Source organism: Macaca mulatta, chromosome 9 (genome assembly GCF_049350105.2).
Source record: "Macaca mulatta isolate MMU2019108-1 chromosome 9, T2T-MMU8v2.0, whole genome shotgun sequence".
Lineage (NCBI taxonomy): Eukaryota > Metazoa > Chordata > Mammalia > Primates > Cercopithecidae > Macaca > Macaca mulatta.
Genome location: NC_133414.1, coordinates 131,165,775 through 131,183,504, shown reverse-complemented (window position 1 = coordinate 131,183,504; position 17,730 = coordinate 131,165,775). Strand labels below are relative to the sequence as shown.

At 45.0% G+C, this 17,730-nt stretch overlaps 1 protein-coding gene across 1 annotated transcript in view; it reads left to right on the top strand.

The window, feature by feature from the left end:
* Window positions 1-6,730: 6,730 nt before the first annotated feature.
* EIF3A (eukaryotic translation initiation factor 3 subunit A) overlaps window positions 6,731-17,730 on the top strand; it is a 49,545-nt gene continuing 38,545 nt past the window's right edge. The window contains exons 1-4 of the mRNA XM_015148293.3: window positions 6,731-6,920; window positions 15,318-15,508; window positions 16,006-16,142; window positions 16,539-16,702. Coding sequence (XP_015003779.1) covers window positions 6,872-6,920; window positions 15,318-15,508; window positions 16,006-16,142; window positions 16,539-16,702 — 541 coding nt within the window. The 5' untranslated portion in view covers window positions 6,731-6,871. The remainder of the gene's footprint in view (window positions 6,921-15,317; window positions 15,509-16,005; window positions 16,143-16,538; window positions 16,703-17,730) is intronic.

The window sequence follows — 17,730 nt, the reverse complement described above, 5'->3', positions numbered from 1 at the left end:
TGTGGTCTTGAATTTAAGGTGAGACCTGTCAATGTGCTTATACATTCTTTTGTGGCCACATTAGGCTGCAGGCAAGGGGTGGGTGGAGGGTTGGATTTAACCAGGGTTGGGGTTTGCTGAGTAGAATAAAGAGAGAAGTGAAGAAGAAAAGAACAAAACTGTAGAATCTGAGTTGGAAAAGGGGGAAATAGAGGCCATGGGAAATGAGGAGCAGTGAAAAGGAAGCAGAATTGATAAAGGGATTGCAGGTCCTGATAAAGCAGAAGGGTCATTAGAGTTGGAGCACAATAGAGTTAACAATAGGAGGTGGTGGCTGAAAAGTGAATCTTGACATTGAGATTCTGGGAACTAAGTTTTGTTTTTTTTTTTTTTTTAGATTGAGTTTCGCTCCTGTTGCCCAGGCTGGAGTGTAGTGGTGTGATCTTGGCTTACTGCAACCTCCACCTCCCAGGTTCGAGCGATTCTCCTGCCTCAGCCTCCCGAGTAGCTGGGACTACAGGTGCCTGCCACCATGCCTGGCTAATTTTTTTCTATTTGTAGTAGAGATGGGGTTTTGCCATGTTGGGCAGTTTGGTCTCGAACTCCTGACCTCATGTGATCTGCCTGCCTTGGCCTCACAAAGTGCTGGGATTACAGGTATGAGCCATCTCGCCCTGCTGGGAACTAAGATTTTTATTATTTTATTTTATTTTATTTTTTATTTTTTGAGATGGAGCCTTGCTCTGCCATCCAGGCTGGAGTGCAGTGGTGCAATCTTGGCTCACTACAACCTCTGCTTCCCAGGTTCAAGCAATTCTCCTGCCTCAGTCTCTGGAGTAGCTGGGATTACAGGCATGCACCACCATGCCCAGCTAATTTTTGTATTTTTAGTAGAGATGGGGTTTCACCATGTTGTTTGCTTTTTGATTTTTGAGACAGTCTTGCTCTGTTGCCCAGGCTGGAGTGCAGTGGTACAATCTTGGCTCACTGCAACCTCTGCCTCCCAGGTTCAAGCAATTCTCCTGCCTCAGCCTCTGGTGTAGCTGGGATTACAGGTGTGCACCCCACCATGCCTGGTTAATGTTTGTATTTTTAGTGGAGATGGGGTTTCACCATGTTGGCCAGGCTGGTCTCAAGCTCCTGACCTCAAGTGATCCACCTGCCTCAGCCTCCCAAAGTGCTGGGATTACAGGTGTGAGCCACTGCGCCTGGCCCTAAGATTGTTTGACAAGGCCTAGCATGGGAGTCTGCAAACTATGGCCTGTGGGCCAAATTTGGTCTACTGTCTGTTGTTTTTCAGGCTTGAGCTAAGAATAATCTTTGTATTTTAAAATATAAGGCTGGCGGTGGTGGCACACGCCTGTAATCCTAGCACTTTGGGAGGCTAAGGCGGATGGATCACCTGAGATCGGCAGTTCGAGGCCAGCCTGCCTAACATGGTGAAACCCCCGTCTCTAGTAAAAATACAAAAATTAGCCATGCATGAGGTGCATGCCTGTAGTCCTACCTACTTGGGAGACTGAGGCAGGAGAATCACTGGAACCCAGGAGGCAGAGGTTGGCAGTGAGCCGAGATCATGCCACTGTACTCCAGTCTGGGTGACAGAGCGAGATTCTGTCTCAAAAAAAAAAAAAAAATATATATATATATATATATATATATACACACACACACACACACACACACACACACACACACACACATATATACACACACAGACTATTATCCCTTCAGCAAGCACAGTTGCTCAAAGAGTTGAAGACATTGCCTCTTGGCTCACAAAATCTAAAATATATACCATCCTGGCCCTTCACAGAAAAAGTTTGCTGACCTCTGGTCTAGACTCTAGGGTATGACCGTGTGTGCAAGTGGCTAAGGTAAGGCAGAGGACCCAACCAGGAAGGTCAGGTCACAGGTGGTCACTGATGCCACCTCCAGGAGTCAGCGGCTCAAGGGAGGAATACAGCTGCCTGTGAAGGTCGCAGGAGTAGCAGAGTGCTCAGGAATGGGTGATGATGGAGTTAACGGTTGCATGAGCCAAGAGCACAAACAAAGGGGCAATTCAGTCACCCCTCAGCGGTCAGGAAAGGCTTTGCAAAGGAAGTCTTTGAGCTGAGGCTTGAAGTATTGGCAGCAGATAGTGGGGTGAAGGTAGTGGGATGGGGAGGAGGAAAGGGGTATTTAGGTATAGGAAAGCCAGTATCTTTTTTTTTTTTTTCAGACAGAATCTTGCTCTGTCACCAGGCTGGAGTACAGTGGTGCAAACTCGGCTCACTGCAACCTCTGCCTCCTGGGTTCAAGCGATTCTCCTGCCTCAGCCTCCCGAGCAACTGGGATTACAGGATCGAGCCACCACGTCTGGCTAATTTTGTGTATTTCTAGTAGAGACTGGGTTTCACCATGTTGGCCAGGCTGGTCTCGAACTCCTGACCTCAGGTGATCCACTGCCTGGCCTCCCAAAGTGTTAGGATTACAGGCGTGAGCCACCGCACCCGGCCTACTGTGCCTGGTACATGAAATGCACCTGATAATGGCCGGTTGAAGGAATGTATTACTGTGAACCTTAGTTAACCTCTTTGAAATTCATTATGCTCATGGGGTACAAATACCTTTATTACCGCAAACTTGTAAATAAAACTAGAAATGTGAAAACACTTTGTAAATTGTAAAACATGCTACTTGTTTTAACGCTGTATGATACTATGTTGCAAATATGTATAATGCAGTACCTCTGTTGTGCTAAAAATTGTCTTTCTGGGAATCATGTTTACTCAAGTCAGAAAAAAACCCTAAAACATATTAATGATCCAGTCATATGTAATACAAAATTAATTTGATTAGTTAGAAAAAACCATGAGCCTGATTACTTCCTCTTACCATTTCCCAAAGTGGTTTCTATCATCTTCAGGTTGCCTGTTTTCTACTAAGTAAGCATTAATCAATGGCAAATAATTATCCTTTTCTCCTGGCCCAGATTAGATCCTATCTTGTCGCTCATTGTGTATTCATTTATTTTCACCAGTGAATCATTAACTCCTTGAAAGCAGGCATCTTGATCTTTTTATCTTCAGCATCCAATGACTATTAGCTGGTACTGAATATTTGTGGTAGATACATATTTTTAATTAAAAAATTTTTTTTTCTTTTTTTGAGACGGAGTCTCACTCTGTGGCCCAGGCTGGAGTGCAGTGGCTCCATCTTGGCTCACTGCAACCTCCGCCTCCTGGGTTCAAGCAATTCTCCTGCCTCAGCCTCCTGAGTAGCTGGGACTACAGGTGTGCACCACCATGCCCGGCTAGTTTTTTTTTTTTTTTTTTTGCTTTTTATTTTTGCATTTTTAGTAGAGACAGGGTTTCATCAGGTTGACCAGGCTGGTCTCGAATTCCAGAACTGAGGCAATCCACCTGCCTTGGCCTCCCAAAGTGCTGGGATTATAGGCAGGAGCTACCGCACCTGGCCACGTTGGTTGAATTTAATAGGTAAATTTATCCTGGAAATTGATGTTAGACCTTTATTCATTCCCAAAATGCCACTACACTTTACATAATTTTATTTAAATACAAGTATACGATCATTTGTTATATTACTAAATGCTTTATATACTTTAAATAATTTGAAAGGAAAAGGATCAATATGTAGAGATATTGGATTTCATTTTATCTCCCAAGTTTCTGTTTTTTTTTTTTTTTTTTTTTTTTGAGACAGAGTCTCGCTCTGTCGTCCAGGCTGCAGTGCGGTGGCACGATCTTGGCTCACTGCAACCTCCACCTCTGGGGTTCAAGTGATTCTCCTGCCTCAGCCTCCCGCATAGCTGGGACTACAGGGACCTGCCGCCACGCCAGGCTAATTTTTGTGTTTTTAGTAGAGACAGGGTTTCACCATATTGGCCAGGCTGGTCTCAAACTCCTGACCTTGTGATCCACCTGCCTCAGCCTCCCAAAGTGCTGGGGTTACAGGCATGAGCCACCGTGCCCCACCTATCTCCCAAGTTTCTAGTGTCTGTGTTGTTGTGGGCACACCAAATAATGAGTAATAACGAATGAAGCCATTTTACTATTTTTTTTTTTTTAGACGGAGTCTTGCTCTGTTGCCCAGGCTGGAGTGCAGTGGCACAGTCTTGGCTCATGCAACCTCCACTTCCAGGGTTCAAGTGATTCTCCTGCCTTGGCCTCCCGAGTAGCTGGGATTAGGGGTGCGCGCCACCATGCCTAATTTTTGTATTTTTAGTACAGACGGGGTTTCAGCATGTTGGTCAAGCTGGTCTCAAACTCCTGACCTTGTGATTCGCCTGCCTCGGCCTCCCAAAGTGCTGGGATTACGGACATGAGCCATCATGCTGGCCCATTTTACTATTTTCTTTGAGAAATGATAACAGAAAGTTAAGAATGTTAGCAAGCTTTTTTTTTCTGATTTTTTAGGCCAACTTTCCTTTATTTTGTTTGCATCTCTCTATGATCTGCTAAATGGTTCTCTGTCTACATCTCTTAAAAGAAGTACGTGCTCATATGTTTCACTCTTTAATTTTGACTTAATAATTATATACACAGACAAGTCTCTTGATCCTGCCCATAAAAGTTACTACAGCTTCTCACTACTTGTTGTTTTTATATCAACCCTGCCTGACTCTTAATTTTTTGTGGAGTAAGCTCAGACACAGAATGGTCTAAGCATTCTGGAGGAAGAGCTCTCTGAAACTAATTTTAAAATAAACTTCTTTAGAATTTGTGATTCTTTTGGGTCCATGTTTACATTTCCAAATCTTCTTTCTTTATAGTGATCAATTTAGGGCCGGGCGCGGTGGCTCAAGCCTGTAATCCCAGCACTTTGGGAGGCCGAGACGGGCAGATCACGAGGTCAGGAGATCAAGACCATCCTGGCTAACACAGTGAAACCCCGTCTCTACTAAAAAATACAAAAAACTAGCGGGGCGAGGTGGCGGGCGCCTGTAGTCCCAGCTACTCGGGAGGGTGAGGCAGGAGAATGGCGTAAACCCGGAGGCGGAGCTTGCGGTGAGCTGAGATCCGGCCACTGCACTCCAGCCTGGGTGACAAAGCAAGACTCCCTCTCAAAAAAAAAAAAAAAAAAGTGATCAATTTAGTTAAATAGAAAAACCTCTCCTGCAGTAGAACTGTTCATGTTGAAAAATAAAAGAAAAACCTCTTTGTGGAGGAAGAAGTAATGAGGGGGAAATGCTTTTTGTGTATATCCTGTGGTTTTTCTCATTCTTTTTTTTTCTTCTTTTTTTGAGACGGAGTCTTGCTCTGTCGCCCATGCTGGAGTGCAGTAGCCCGATCTTGGCTCACTGCAACCTTTGCCTCCGGGGTTCAAGCGACTCTCTTGCCTCAGCCTCCTGAGTAGCTGGGATTACAGGCGCCAGCCACAGCTCCCGGCTAATTTTTTTTTTTTTTTTTTTTGAGACGGAGTCTCGCCCTGTCAGCCAGGCTGGAGTGCAGTGGCACAATCTAGGCTCACTGCAACCTCCACCTCCCAGGTTCCAGCGATTCTCCTGCCTCAGCCTCCCGAGTAGCTGGCATTACAGGCGCTTGCCACCACGCCCGGCTAATTTTTTGTATCTTTAGTAGAGACGGGGGTTTCACCATGTTGGCCAGGCTGGTCTTGAACTCCTGACCTCGTGATCCGCCCGCCTTGGCCTCCCAAAGCGTCGAGATTACAGGCGTGAGCCACCACGCCAGGCCTAATTTTTGTACTTTTAGTAGAGACGGGGTTTCGCCTTGGCCGAGCTGGTCTCGAACTCCTGGCCTTAGGTAATCCACCCGCCCCAGTCACCCAAAGTGCTGGGATTACAGGCGTGAGCCACCATGCCCGGCCAATTTCCTCATTCATTAATTCACATATCTCATCTATTAAATGTGTAATACATTGACGATAATCGATTTCACTGTTGCCTTCTAAATTTTCCTTCTGAGCTCATCTTTATTTCATACCAAGGGCTTGAGAATTAGATTCGGTTCAAATAGTTTTCAAGTTCTAGGTAAAGTACTTCGTCTGCGAACATTAAAATTGTTAAGCAACAATAAAAGACAGAGCCTCTCAAATTGATTTTTTTCACTAACACTAATTTTTCTTAATTTGTTTGTGACGTGCGCTGTATGTAAAAAGTGACGACACTCCTTTCCTTGTGTCTTCAAACACCAAGCAAGTCTGCAGTGCTCCAGGGCGTTTCGCCCTTTACCAGGTCGCTCTGTCCCCACTCGGAGAGCCTCAATTTCTCAAGGCAATCCCTGTAACACCAACTTTTTACATTACCAAGACATAAAATAACCTTGCTTGCTTATTTTAGCCGTCACTCTTCCCCATGCTTGTCCCTCACGGTTGAGCGGCGCTGACCTGATGACACCTGCTTACTGTCGTTAAACTCAGCATTTTCAGATAGCCAAGACAGGCCATTCCCTGGTTGGATGGGACCTTATTGTAACAGCACGACTCCGCACAAGCCGCTTTGAAAATCAATCTGCAGACGTTTGCTTGATCTCCAGACAGAAACTCTGAACCCACACTCACCCTTCCCACCCCAATTCTCGCTCGAAGATTGAAGAGCCTGGGAACCGTCTCCCTAACACTACCCAGGACTGGCCCAAGAGCGGAACTGGACCTTGCGCGCCTAGGATCCCGGCGCCGCCACGTCTGTCGGCGTGCGTGACGCCAGCGCGCTTGCGCGCACGGAGGCCCGCCCCTACATCCGGGGCCTGGACGGCAGCAGGGCCGCCGCGCGGAGGTCACGTGGCTCTTTCCTTTCCGTCTCTGGCCGGCTGGGCGCGGGCGACTGCTGGCGAGGCGCGTGGAACCTTACGCTGGTTCCCCTTCGTCTCCTCTCCCGGCCCGGGCCACTAGAGAGTTCGCTGACGCCGGGTGAGCTGAGCCTGCCGCCAAGATGCCGGCCTATTTTCAGAGGCCGGAAAATGCCCTCAAACGCGCCAACGGTGAGTAGCTGATCGGGGCGCGCCGGGTTGGGGCGGCCCGAGGCCTCCGAGGTCGAGAGCGCGGGCCTGTTTCCCACTGCTCTGCCGCCCGGCCCGCGCGGGGAGAGGAGACCGATGCGGCCTGCGAGCTGCTGTCCCAGCCCGTGGTTGGGCATGGGTTTCCTTCTCACTTTATCGACTGGGGTCTGGGAGGCGCGGAGCCCGGAACCGTCGCCCCGGGGGCCCTTCCTTCCCCCTGCCGCCTTCGGGTGCGTCGCGGGGACCGCAGCCCGGGAGACAGCCCCTACGCGGGCTGGAGCTCCCTCCCCGCTGCCTGCCTCCGCTGGCTCTCCAGGTCCCTGGAGCTTTGGTCTGCTTAGGCCCCGCGCCCCCGGCCGCCATCTGGGAGTGCCGGGGAGTAAGAAACATGGCTCCCTCCCGGGGACAATGCACGCGAGAGCCTCGGCTCCACCTCCTGCCCGGGCCGGGAGCACTACGGACCCATCTCCGGTCCTCCCGCAGCCACCCCCGCTCTCCAAACCGCGCTCAGTACTTTGCTGGGTCAGGGTCCACTTACTCTTCACCCAGCCGCTTTATATCCACTTAGGGGCCTCTTGACCCATTTAACCTGATTCCTGTTTTTTTGCTTTGTTTTGTTTTTGTTTTTTCCTTTTTCCTGGCATTGATTAGAAGCATTCCGAAAGCCTGTTTCGAATCACTGGAAGTTGGAATAGAGTTAATGTAAAGGGACTTCACGTCTCCTCTTAAAGATAACGAAACAGGCCTAGGGAGAGGTTTCCCCAAGGTCACTCCGGGAGTTGTTGAGCCAAGAGACTTAAAACCAACGTCTCTTGACATCCAGATCAGTCCTTTTTTCTCTTTTTTTCTGCCACAGTGCTGCTTTCTGCGATTTCGATTTTCATATGAGTACTTCGGCCATTGGCGCTTGAGGGAAAAACTTCTGTGCCCCGATCTCTCCAAGGCATTTGTTACATTGGCGTTCTGGGGATGCACATGTTCTTGCCTAGTGTCTGGGCTTAAGAAACTTTGTTTAGGGTTTTTTTTTTTCTCCCTCTAACCGGACAATTTTAATAATCGTTAGGGCATGGATAGCTCTTCTTTTCATCCTTCCTTCACCGAAATAGAAGTTTTGGGTTTTACCCATGTTGTAGATGAATATACCTTGTGAGTTACAGTTTTATGTTTGCAGAGCTTATTTTGTTAGCTTCTTTGAAAATTTATCTTGTGAAAACGGCAGTTTGAGTCAGCACATAAACTGATAATCTGGCAGCACCAGAGATATGTTGGTCATATACTTTTTAAAGTAAAAGTAACACTTTTGTGCGGGAGGGAACTGGTCTGTGGAACAGGCTAATTCCACATTGTGTGGATGGAGTAATTGTTTTAAAAACTTATTCAAACTACAACATAGGTGTGATCACTAATTCATTCTAATGATAACCAGTGATCTAATGGTTAGAGCAGACAAGAAGTTTTAAGATGTTTATTAATATATCCGAAAGAAGAGATTGAAATGGAACTTTGTCACTATCAACCAAACTGTAGCAAAGTTTATGACTTTTCGACGTTTCAAAACTGAGAATTTGTAGTATACGAAATGATTTGCATGAAATGACTACTCTACATGGCTGTTGTGGATGTTTTACAGTCATTTGCATGCTTTGCCCAACAGGTATTTTTTTTCCTGTGCTAGTAGGCCAAAGCACTGTAATGGCCTACATACTACGGGCCTTGTTTCCTTTATCGCTTCTCTTTTTGGAATCTTCATAAGAACTTGATACAGAAAAGATATGTAATGTGCATCAAACATTTTTTTCCTGTTTCTAAATTGGCACAGGCTTGATTCATGAAGGGCAGGTTAAGGAAAGGATCTGAAATTAAAGTAGGCAAGATGAGGGACACCGGGGGAAACTTGAGTTTTGTTTGTGTAGCTTTTTAAAAAGGACTGTGGGGACGCCTTGCTTGCAGCCCTTTGAAGCTGTTGGATGGGGATGCATGCGTTACCTTCAGAGTAGAAACTCATACCTTTGATCTTGAGGGATCCCTTCTCAAAGTGAGCAAATCGTGGATGGTCTAGGGCACTGCTTCCAAAACATAAGTGAAGGATCAAAGGGCATTCACCTAATTGGAAATAATCTCATTTTATCTAAATGTTTTATATGTAACATTTGTGATCCCAACAATATTTAGACCTAATCTATTGCATTATCTTAATAAAATGTAAATAAATTTAAGTAGAATAGTCATTCAGGTCACCCTAAACATATATATCAGCAATTTTTTGGGGAAAAATTATAGTAGTCATTCGGGAAGGTGAGAACTTGGACCAGCAGTTACAGGCAAGAATTCCGTATCCTGTAATCATTTAGAGGAGGCCCCTTTTTCGTATTATATTGTTAGTAGTGCCAAACTAACTGCTGCTGACCTTATTATAGTGTATGTTCTACAACCAGTGCCTTTAAGAAATAAAGCTGTTATTAAGTCCACAAATTGAGTAACATTATAGCGTATCTATTTGGTATGTTGCACAAATAAACTAGTAAACATCAAGGGCTGATGTAAACTTCTTTATACATACTTTCAATAATAAATTTGAAAGGTATGCTCCAAATGCTCACCCATCCAGTAAGGTTTATAATTCTAGATTTTAATTTTTATTTCTATGATATTAATCTGGAAGTCAATATTTTAAGTATTGAAATAGAACCTTTAGTTTACGATAGTTCTTTCCAGCCTCCAAAGCTTCCCCCGGCCACCATTAAATAATTCAGAGGAACTAAATTCTTGTATATAAATTAGGACAAAGGCAGAAGACTGTCATGGATTATGAAAAATCTGTTCTCATTCCAACTATTTATTTATTTATTTATTTAAGACAGAATCTCGCTGTGTTGGCCAGGCTGGAGTGCGGTGGCACTATCTTGGCTCACTGCAACCTCCGCCTCCTGGGCTTAAGCTCTTCTCCTGCCTCAGCCTCCCAAGTAGCTGGGATTACAGGCATGTGCCACCATGCCCGGCTAATTTTTTTATTTTTTTCAGTAGAGATGGGGTTTCACTATGTTTCCCAGGCTGATCTTGAACCCCTGGCCTCAAGTGATCTGCTCCCCTCGGCTTCCCAAAGTGCTGGGATTTACAGGCGTGAGCCACCGCACGTGGCTAAGGAATCAAGTTTTAATTGACTGTTCAGGAAGTAAAAAATAGTTTCAGTTCCATCTCTAATCTCGCTGTGTTGGCCAGGCTGGAGTGCGGTGGCACTATCTCGGCTCACTGCAACCTCCGCCTCCCGGGCTTAAGCTCTTCTCCTGCCTCAGCCTCCCAAGTAGCTGGGATTACAGGCATGTGCCACCATGCCCGGCTAATTTTTTTATTTTTTTTCAGTAGAGATGGGGTTTCACTATGTTTCCCAGGCTGATCTTGAACCCCTGGCCTCAAGTGATCTGCTCCCCTCGGCTTCCCAAAGTGCTGGGATTTACAGGCGTGAGCCACCGCACGTGGCTAAGGAATCAAGTTTTAATTGACTGTTCAGGAAGTAAAAAATAGTTTCAGTTCCATCTCTAAAAAGCCCTTTTTAGATTAGGAATTGGATACAATAGGTAGTTTTAGTGCTGCTGCTGTGATTTTCTTCAAGTATAAATTCTATTAAACGCATTTACTCCCAAGTTTTTTGCTGATAAGAGAGTGTTTTTGTTAGGAAGAACACCTAATGTACTGTTACATTTTCTTTTCTTTTTTTCTTTCTTTTTTTTTTTTTTTTTTGAGACAGTCTCCCTCTGTTGCCCAGGCTGGAGTGCAGTGATGCAATCTTGGCTCACTGCAACCTCTGCCTCCTGGTTTCAAGTGATTCTAAAGTCTCAGCCTCCAGAGTATTTGGGATTACAGATGTGCACAACCGTGCCTGGCTAATTTTTGTGTTTTTAATGGAGACAAGGTTTCACCAAGTTGCCCAGGCTGATCTCCAACTCCTGATCGCAAGTGATGCCTGGGCCTCCCATAGGACTGGGATTACCCAGGTGTAAACCAAGGCACCTGGCTGTACTGTTACATTTTAGAAAATAACTTTGCATGCACTATAGGAGAAGACCAGGAGAAGACTGCAAGTTTTTTCCCTCCACTCCCACCCCTGACAACAAGGAAAGGCTGGGCGCGGTGGCTCAAGCCTGTAATCCCAGCACTTTGGGAGGCCGAGGCGGGCGGATCACAAGGTCAGGAGATCGAGACCACAGTGAAACCCCGTCTCTACTAAAAATACAAAAAATTAGCCGGGCGCGGTGGCGGGCGCCTGTAGTCCCAGCTACTCAGGGCTGAGGCAGGAGAATGGCGGGAACCCGGGAGGCGGAGCTTGCAGTGAGCCGAGATCGCGCCACTGCACTCCAGCCTGGGCAACAGCGTGAGACTCCGTCTCAAAAAAAAAAAAAAAAAAAAAAAGGAAAGGCTTATTTCAACAAAGTATCTAGTTGTATTACATCTTTGTTTCATTTAGTAAGATATTTTTTTTTGATAGTAAGATTGACTCGATGAAAGATGGACTTTTGGCCGGGCGCGGTGGCTCAAGCCTGTAATCCCAGCACTTTGGGAGGCCGAGACGGGCGGATCACGAGGTCAGGAGATCGAGACCATCCTGGCTAACACCGTGAAACCCCGTCTCTACTTAAAAAAAAATACAAAAAACTAGCCGGGCAAGGTGGCAGGCGCCTGTAGTCCCAGCTACTCGGGAGGCTAAGGCAGGAGAATGGCGTAAACCTGGGAGGCGGAGCTTGCAGTGAGCTGAGATCCGGCCACTGCACTCCAGCCCGGGCGACAGAGCGAGACTCCGTCTCAAAAAAAATAAATAAAAAAAAAAGATGGACTTTTTCATGCAGTAGTGAAGGGTTTTGTCATTATTTGCATGTGAAAAATGTGATTTCATATAAGGTATTGTGCAAATATTTCAGTATGTTTTGTGATTTATCCTGTTGCAAACTTTTTTTTGAGACTTGTTGCCCAGGCTGGAGTACAGTGGCACTATCTCGGCTCACTGCAACCTCCGCCTCCTGGGTTCAAGTAATTGACCTGCCTCAGCCTCCCAAGTAGCTGGGATTACGGGTGTGCACCACCATGGCCCGGCTAATTTTTTGTATTTTTAATAGAGACGAGGTTTCACCATATTGGCCAGGCTGGTCTTGAACTCGACCTCAGGTGATTTGCCCACCTCGGCTTCCCAAAGTGCTGGGATTACAGGCGTAAGCCACTATGCCCGGCCGCAAACTTTTTGATATATTGGAGAGGTGGGGTATTGTTTGTGGTTTTCCTGGAGGAAAGAATGTTGGGAAGCATCATTTCTGGAAGATGGGATCGTTGAAAGAAAGAGAATTACTAAATCTGTGGATCTAATAAGACCCCCAAATAAGGAACATGTTTGCTGGTTGCTTGCCTAGCACAGAGTTACATGGTAGATAATGCTATGTATTATTGGGTAGCTCTTAAAATAAAAAGTATTGGCTAGGCACGGTGGCTCATGCCTGTAACCGCAGCACTTTGGGAGGCCAAGGTGGGCGGATCAGGATGTCAAGAGATCGAGACCATCCTGGCTAACATGGTGAAACCCCGTCTCCAGTAAAAATACGAAAAAAAAAAAAATTAGCCAGGCGTGATGGCAGGCGCCTGTAGTCCCAGCTACTCAGGAGGCTGAGGCAGGAGAATGACGTGAACCCAGTAGGCGGATCATGCAGTGAGCAGAGATCAAGCTACTGCATTCCAACCTGGGCAACAGAGCCAGACTCCGTCAAAAAAAAAAAAAGTCTTGTTCCAAGGAAAATAAGCAATGATATTTTTATAAAGGAGATATATATATATATATATATAGTGTTTTAAACCTTTTTAAAAATGTAGTGTTTTAGTTCCACCAAATTATTTTTTATTTTTTATTTTTATTTTTATTTTTTGAGACGGAGTCTCACGCTGTTGCCCAGGCTGGAGTGCAGTGGCGCGATCTCGGCTCACTGCAAGCTCCGCCTCCTGAGTAGCTAGGACTACAGGCGCCTGCCACCGCGCCCGGCTAATTTTTTGTATTTTTAGTAGAGACGGGGTTTCACTGTGGTCTCGATCTCCTGACCTTGTGATCCGCCCGCCTCGGCCTCCCAAAGTGCTGGGATTACAGGCTTGAGCCACCGCGCCCGGCCCCAAATTATGTTTTAAATCTTCATTGGGAAGTTTGTGTGTGTGTGAGAAATTTGCAATTATGTGTTTTTTGTTTTTTTTTTTTTTTGAGACGGAGTTTCGCTCTGTCACCCAGGCTGGAGTGCAGTGGCCAGATCTCAGCTCACTGCAAGCTCCGCCTCCCGGGTTCACGCCATTCTCCTGCCTCAGCCTCCCAAGTAGCTGGGACTACAGGCGCCCGCCACCTTGCCCGGCTAGTTTTTTGTACTTTTTAGTAGAGACGGGGTTTCACCATATTAACCAGGATGGTCTCGATCTCCTGACCTCGTGATCCGCCCATCTCGGCCTCCCAAAGTGCTAGGATTACAGGCTTGAGCCACTGTGCCCGGCCGAAATTTGCAATTATGAATGTTAAGATGAATTTAACCAGTTGACTTAGGGTAAATAACCTCTTTCTCCCCCAGTCTATTAAGTGTACAAAAGAAAAGATGAGGAAATACAAGATCAATTTTAACCTTGGTCAGATAATGTAATGGTAGAGATATTGCTTTTGACTGTATTTCAAAACAAACAATATGCATAAAACTTAAAATTGGAACTAGATTTTGAAATGTTACCACATAGAATGCCTTCGGGCTCAGGGGATAATAAATTCAAAAGAATGTAAGTTGGCTGGGCATGGTGACTCACGCCTGTAATCCCAGCACTTTGGGAGGCCAAGGCGGGTGGATCATGAGGTCAGGAGTTTGAGACCAGCCTGGCCAAGATGGTGAAGTCATGTCTCTACTAAACATACAAAAATAAGCTGGGCCGTGTGGCTGGTGCCTGTAATCCCAGCTACTCAGGAAGCTGAGGCAGGAGAATCGCTTGAACCCGGGAGGTGGAGGTTGTGGTGAGCTGAGATCACGCCAGTGTACTCCAGCCTGGGTGGCACAGCGAGACTCTTGTCTCACACATATACTCTTCTTTTCCCCTTTTTCTTTTTTTTTTTTTCAAGTTTCATTCTTGTTGCCCAGGCTGGAGTGCAGTGGCACCATCTCAGCTCACCTCAACCTCCATCTCCCAGGTTCATGCTATTCCCAGCCTCCTGAGTAGCTGGGATTACAGGCATGCGCCACTACGCCCTGCTAACAACTTTGTATTTTTAGTAGAGACTGGGTTTTGGTTGTAGAGACTGAGTTTCTCCATTTTGGTTAGGCTGGTCTTGAAATCCCAACCTCAAGTGATCTGCCCTTGTCCTCCCAAAGTGTTGGGATTACAGGCGTGAGCCACTGCGCCCGGCCTCATTTTTCTATTTTTTTATTAAAAAACAAAAAAAACTTCTTTAGAGCAGTTTGAGATTTCCAGAGTGTTGGGAAGAGAGTATATAGTTTCATTGACACCACACCCACTTTCTCCTCAGGCTGGAGTGCAGTGGCCAGATCTCAGCTCACTGCAAGCTCCGCCCTCCGGGTTTACGCCATTCTCCTGTCTCAGCCTCCCGAGTAGCTGGGACTACAGGCGCCCGCCACCTCGCCTGGCTAGTTTTTTTTTGTATTTCTTAGTAGAGACGGGGTTTCACCGTGTTAGCCAGGATAGTCTCGATCTCCTGACCTCGTGATCCGCCCGTCTCGGCCTCCCAAAGTGCTAAGATTACAGGCTTGAGCCACTGCGCCCGGCCTCCCCTGTTGATTTTTATTTGTAACAACTAATGAACCAATACTGACACATTATTTATTTATTTATTTTTTGAGACATGGAATTTCACTCCCTTCGGCCAGGCTGGAGTGCAGTGGTATGATCTCGGCTCACTGCAACCTCCGCCTCCTGGTTTCAAGCGATTCTCCTGCCTCAGCCTCCTCAGTAGCTGGGACTACAGGCACATACCACCATGCCCGGCTAATTTTTGTATTTTTGGTAGAGACGGGTTTCATCATACTGGCCAGGGTGGTTTCCAACTCCAGACCTCAAGTGATTGGTCCACCTCGGCCTCCCAAAGTGCTGGGATTACAGACATGAGCCACTGCTCCTGGCCTGGAACTTTTAAATCACAGTGGAATACAGTGAAATTCAGTTTTACTTGTAGATCATATTGCAACACAGTACAAGTCTTTCTGTTGTTTTACTTTTGATAATTATGGCATAGCTTTAGAAGTCAAAAATAAATGTAACTTAGTAAAAAGTTGGTAATGAGTTGGGGAATTGAAATAGCCGTTTAAAAAAGTAAAGTTTAGACTCTTCTGTAGTGTACATAACTAATTTTAATTCTTCTGAATTTTTCAGAATTTCTTGAGGTTGGCAAAAAGCAGCCTGCTCTGGACGTTCTTTATGATGTTATGAAAAGTAAAAAACATAGAACATGGCAAAAGATACACGAACCAATTATGTTGAAATACTTGGAACTTTGCGTGGATCTTCGCAAGAGCCACTTGGCAAAGGAGGGGTTGTACCAGTATAAGAACATTTGTCAACAGGTACAAACAGAACTGGGTTGTGTATATATATATATATATATATTTTTTTTTTTTTTTTTTTTTTTTTTTTTTGAGACGGAGTCTCGCTCTGTCGCCCAGGCTGGAGTGTAGTGGCCGGATCTCAGCTCACTGCAAGCTCCGCCTCCCGGGTTTACGCCATTCTCCCGCCTCAGCCTCCCGAGTAGCTGGGACTACAGGCGCCCGCCACCTCGCCCGGCTAAGTTTTTGTATTTTTTAGTAGAGATGGGGTTTCACCGTGTCAGCCAGGATGGTCTCGATCTCCTGACCTCGTGATCCGCCCGTCTCGGCCTCCCAAAGTGCTGGGATTACAGGCTTGAGCCACGGGTTGTATATTTTTAACAAATGCTTTTAGTAATCTGCAGGAGAGCTTACCTTTCAAAGTTAATATATTGTATTTCTCTTAAAATTTGCCTTTAAAACATCTTATGTTTCAATGGAAAAATAAGTTCTGAAGAGTTTTTGTATTTTTGGATTAGGTGAACATAAAATCTCTGGAGGACGTTGTTAGGGCATATTTGAAAATGGCAGAGGAAAAAACTGAAGCTGCTAAAGAAGAATCTCAGCAGATGGTCTTAGATATAGAAGATCTGGATAATATTCAAACTCCTGAGAGGTATGTGGGTTAGACCTCTAATAAATGCTTTAATAGTTAACTTAGTATTTTCCTTTACATGGGTCTTCATTTCCTTTTGAAGTAGATGTTTATCAGAAAAAAATGCAAATCTTCGAAGTTTTAAATGCATAGTAACCAATAAATTTATGTAGGTAATAAAAATTCATAGAAGTGGAAAATGACGGCCGTAAGATAGAAGGGCAAATACTAATTTAAACGATCATAATGCAGATTGGGAATTCAGGGAGTGGTTAGTGACACCTTTGCAGTGTGTACAAAGTTGTGGGAAGAATTTGCACTGTTTTCCGATGAACATTGTTGGTTTTGGTTTTTAATCACATGGCAAAGTAGGAAACTGTCTAAAATTGTTTTCAACATTTTTTTCTGTCTTTGTAGTGTTCTCCTAAGTGCTGTAAGTGGTGAAGACACTCAGGATCGTACTGACAGATTACTTTTAACTCCATGGGTTAAATTCCTGTGGGAGTCTTACAGGCAGTGTTTGGACCTTCTTAGAAACAATTCTAGAGTAGAGCGCCTTTATCATGATATTGCCCAGCAAGGTAAGATGAGAAGATCAAATCTGAGTGAAGTGCTTTGAAATTGAGGAGTAAATTTTCTGAAAAGTGCTTAAAATAAACTAGTTTTTATCCTTATTGAAATGTTGGCATTCACATGATATTAAATGACTGCGGCCGGATGTGGTGGCTCACACCTGTAATCCCAGCACTTTGGGAGGTCAAGGTGGGTAGATCACTTGAGGTCAGGAGTTCAAGAGCGGCCTGGCCAACATGGTGAAACCCCTTCTTTACTAAAAATACAAAAAATTTAGCTGGGCATTGTGGTAATCCCAGCTACTCAGGAGGCTGAGGTGGGAGGATTGCTTAAACCCAGGAGGCGGAGGTTGCGGTGAGCCAGGATGGCACCGCTGCACTCTAGCCTTGGTAACAGCAAGACTCCGTCTCAAAAAAAAAACAAAAAACAAAAAACAACCAAAAAACAAAACCAAAATGACTGAGTAAGGAATTTGTTTTGCTCGTTAAAGGAGTTTTGTGTGAATTGTATTTTATTGATACCTGAAAAAATTTTTTTTCTTTTTACACAAATATCAGTAACAATGAAAGACATTTTAAAGTCCTTTTGGAATTCTCCATGTGACTGAAAAAATAAACTTTCCCTTTTTTTTTTAGTAAACTTGAATCCTCTACTTTGGGTTTTTTTAAAATTTATTTTTATTTTTTAAAAAAGAACTGGGATTTTGCATTGTTGCCCAGGCTGGTCTCAGACTTCTGGACTCAAGTGATCCTCTTGCTTTGGCCTCCCAAAGTGCTGAGATTACAGCTCTGCCCAGCCTGAATTTTCACTTTAACACAAGTAAATTTGGACTTTTTGGCGGCTGTTGATACAAATATTAACTTGAAGTTAAACTGCATCTCTGTTTTAGGTCTGTTAAAATAGACATACTGTTTTTAAGGGGAAAGGAAATCTAAAAAATAATCCAGTATCGCATATGTGACAGTAAAAAAATTAACGTGTCCATTTAAATGACAGGGAACAAATAGTTCATCCATCTGTACTCAGTTGAAATTAG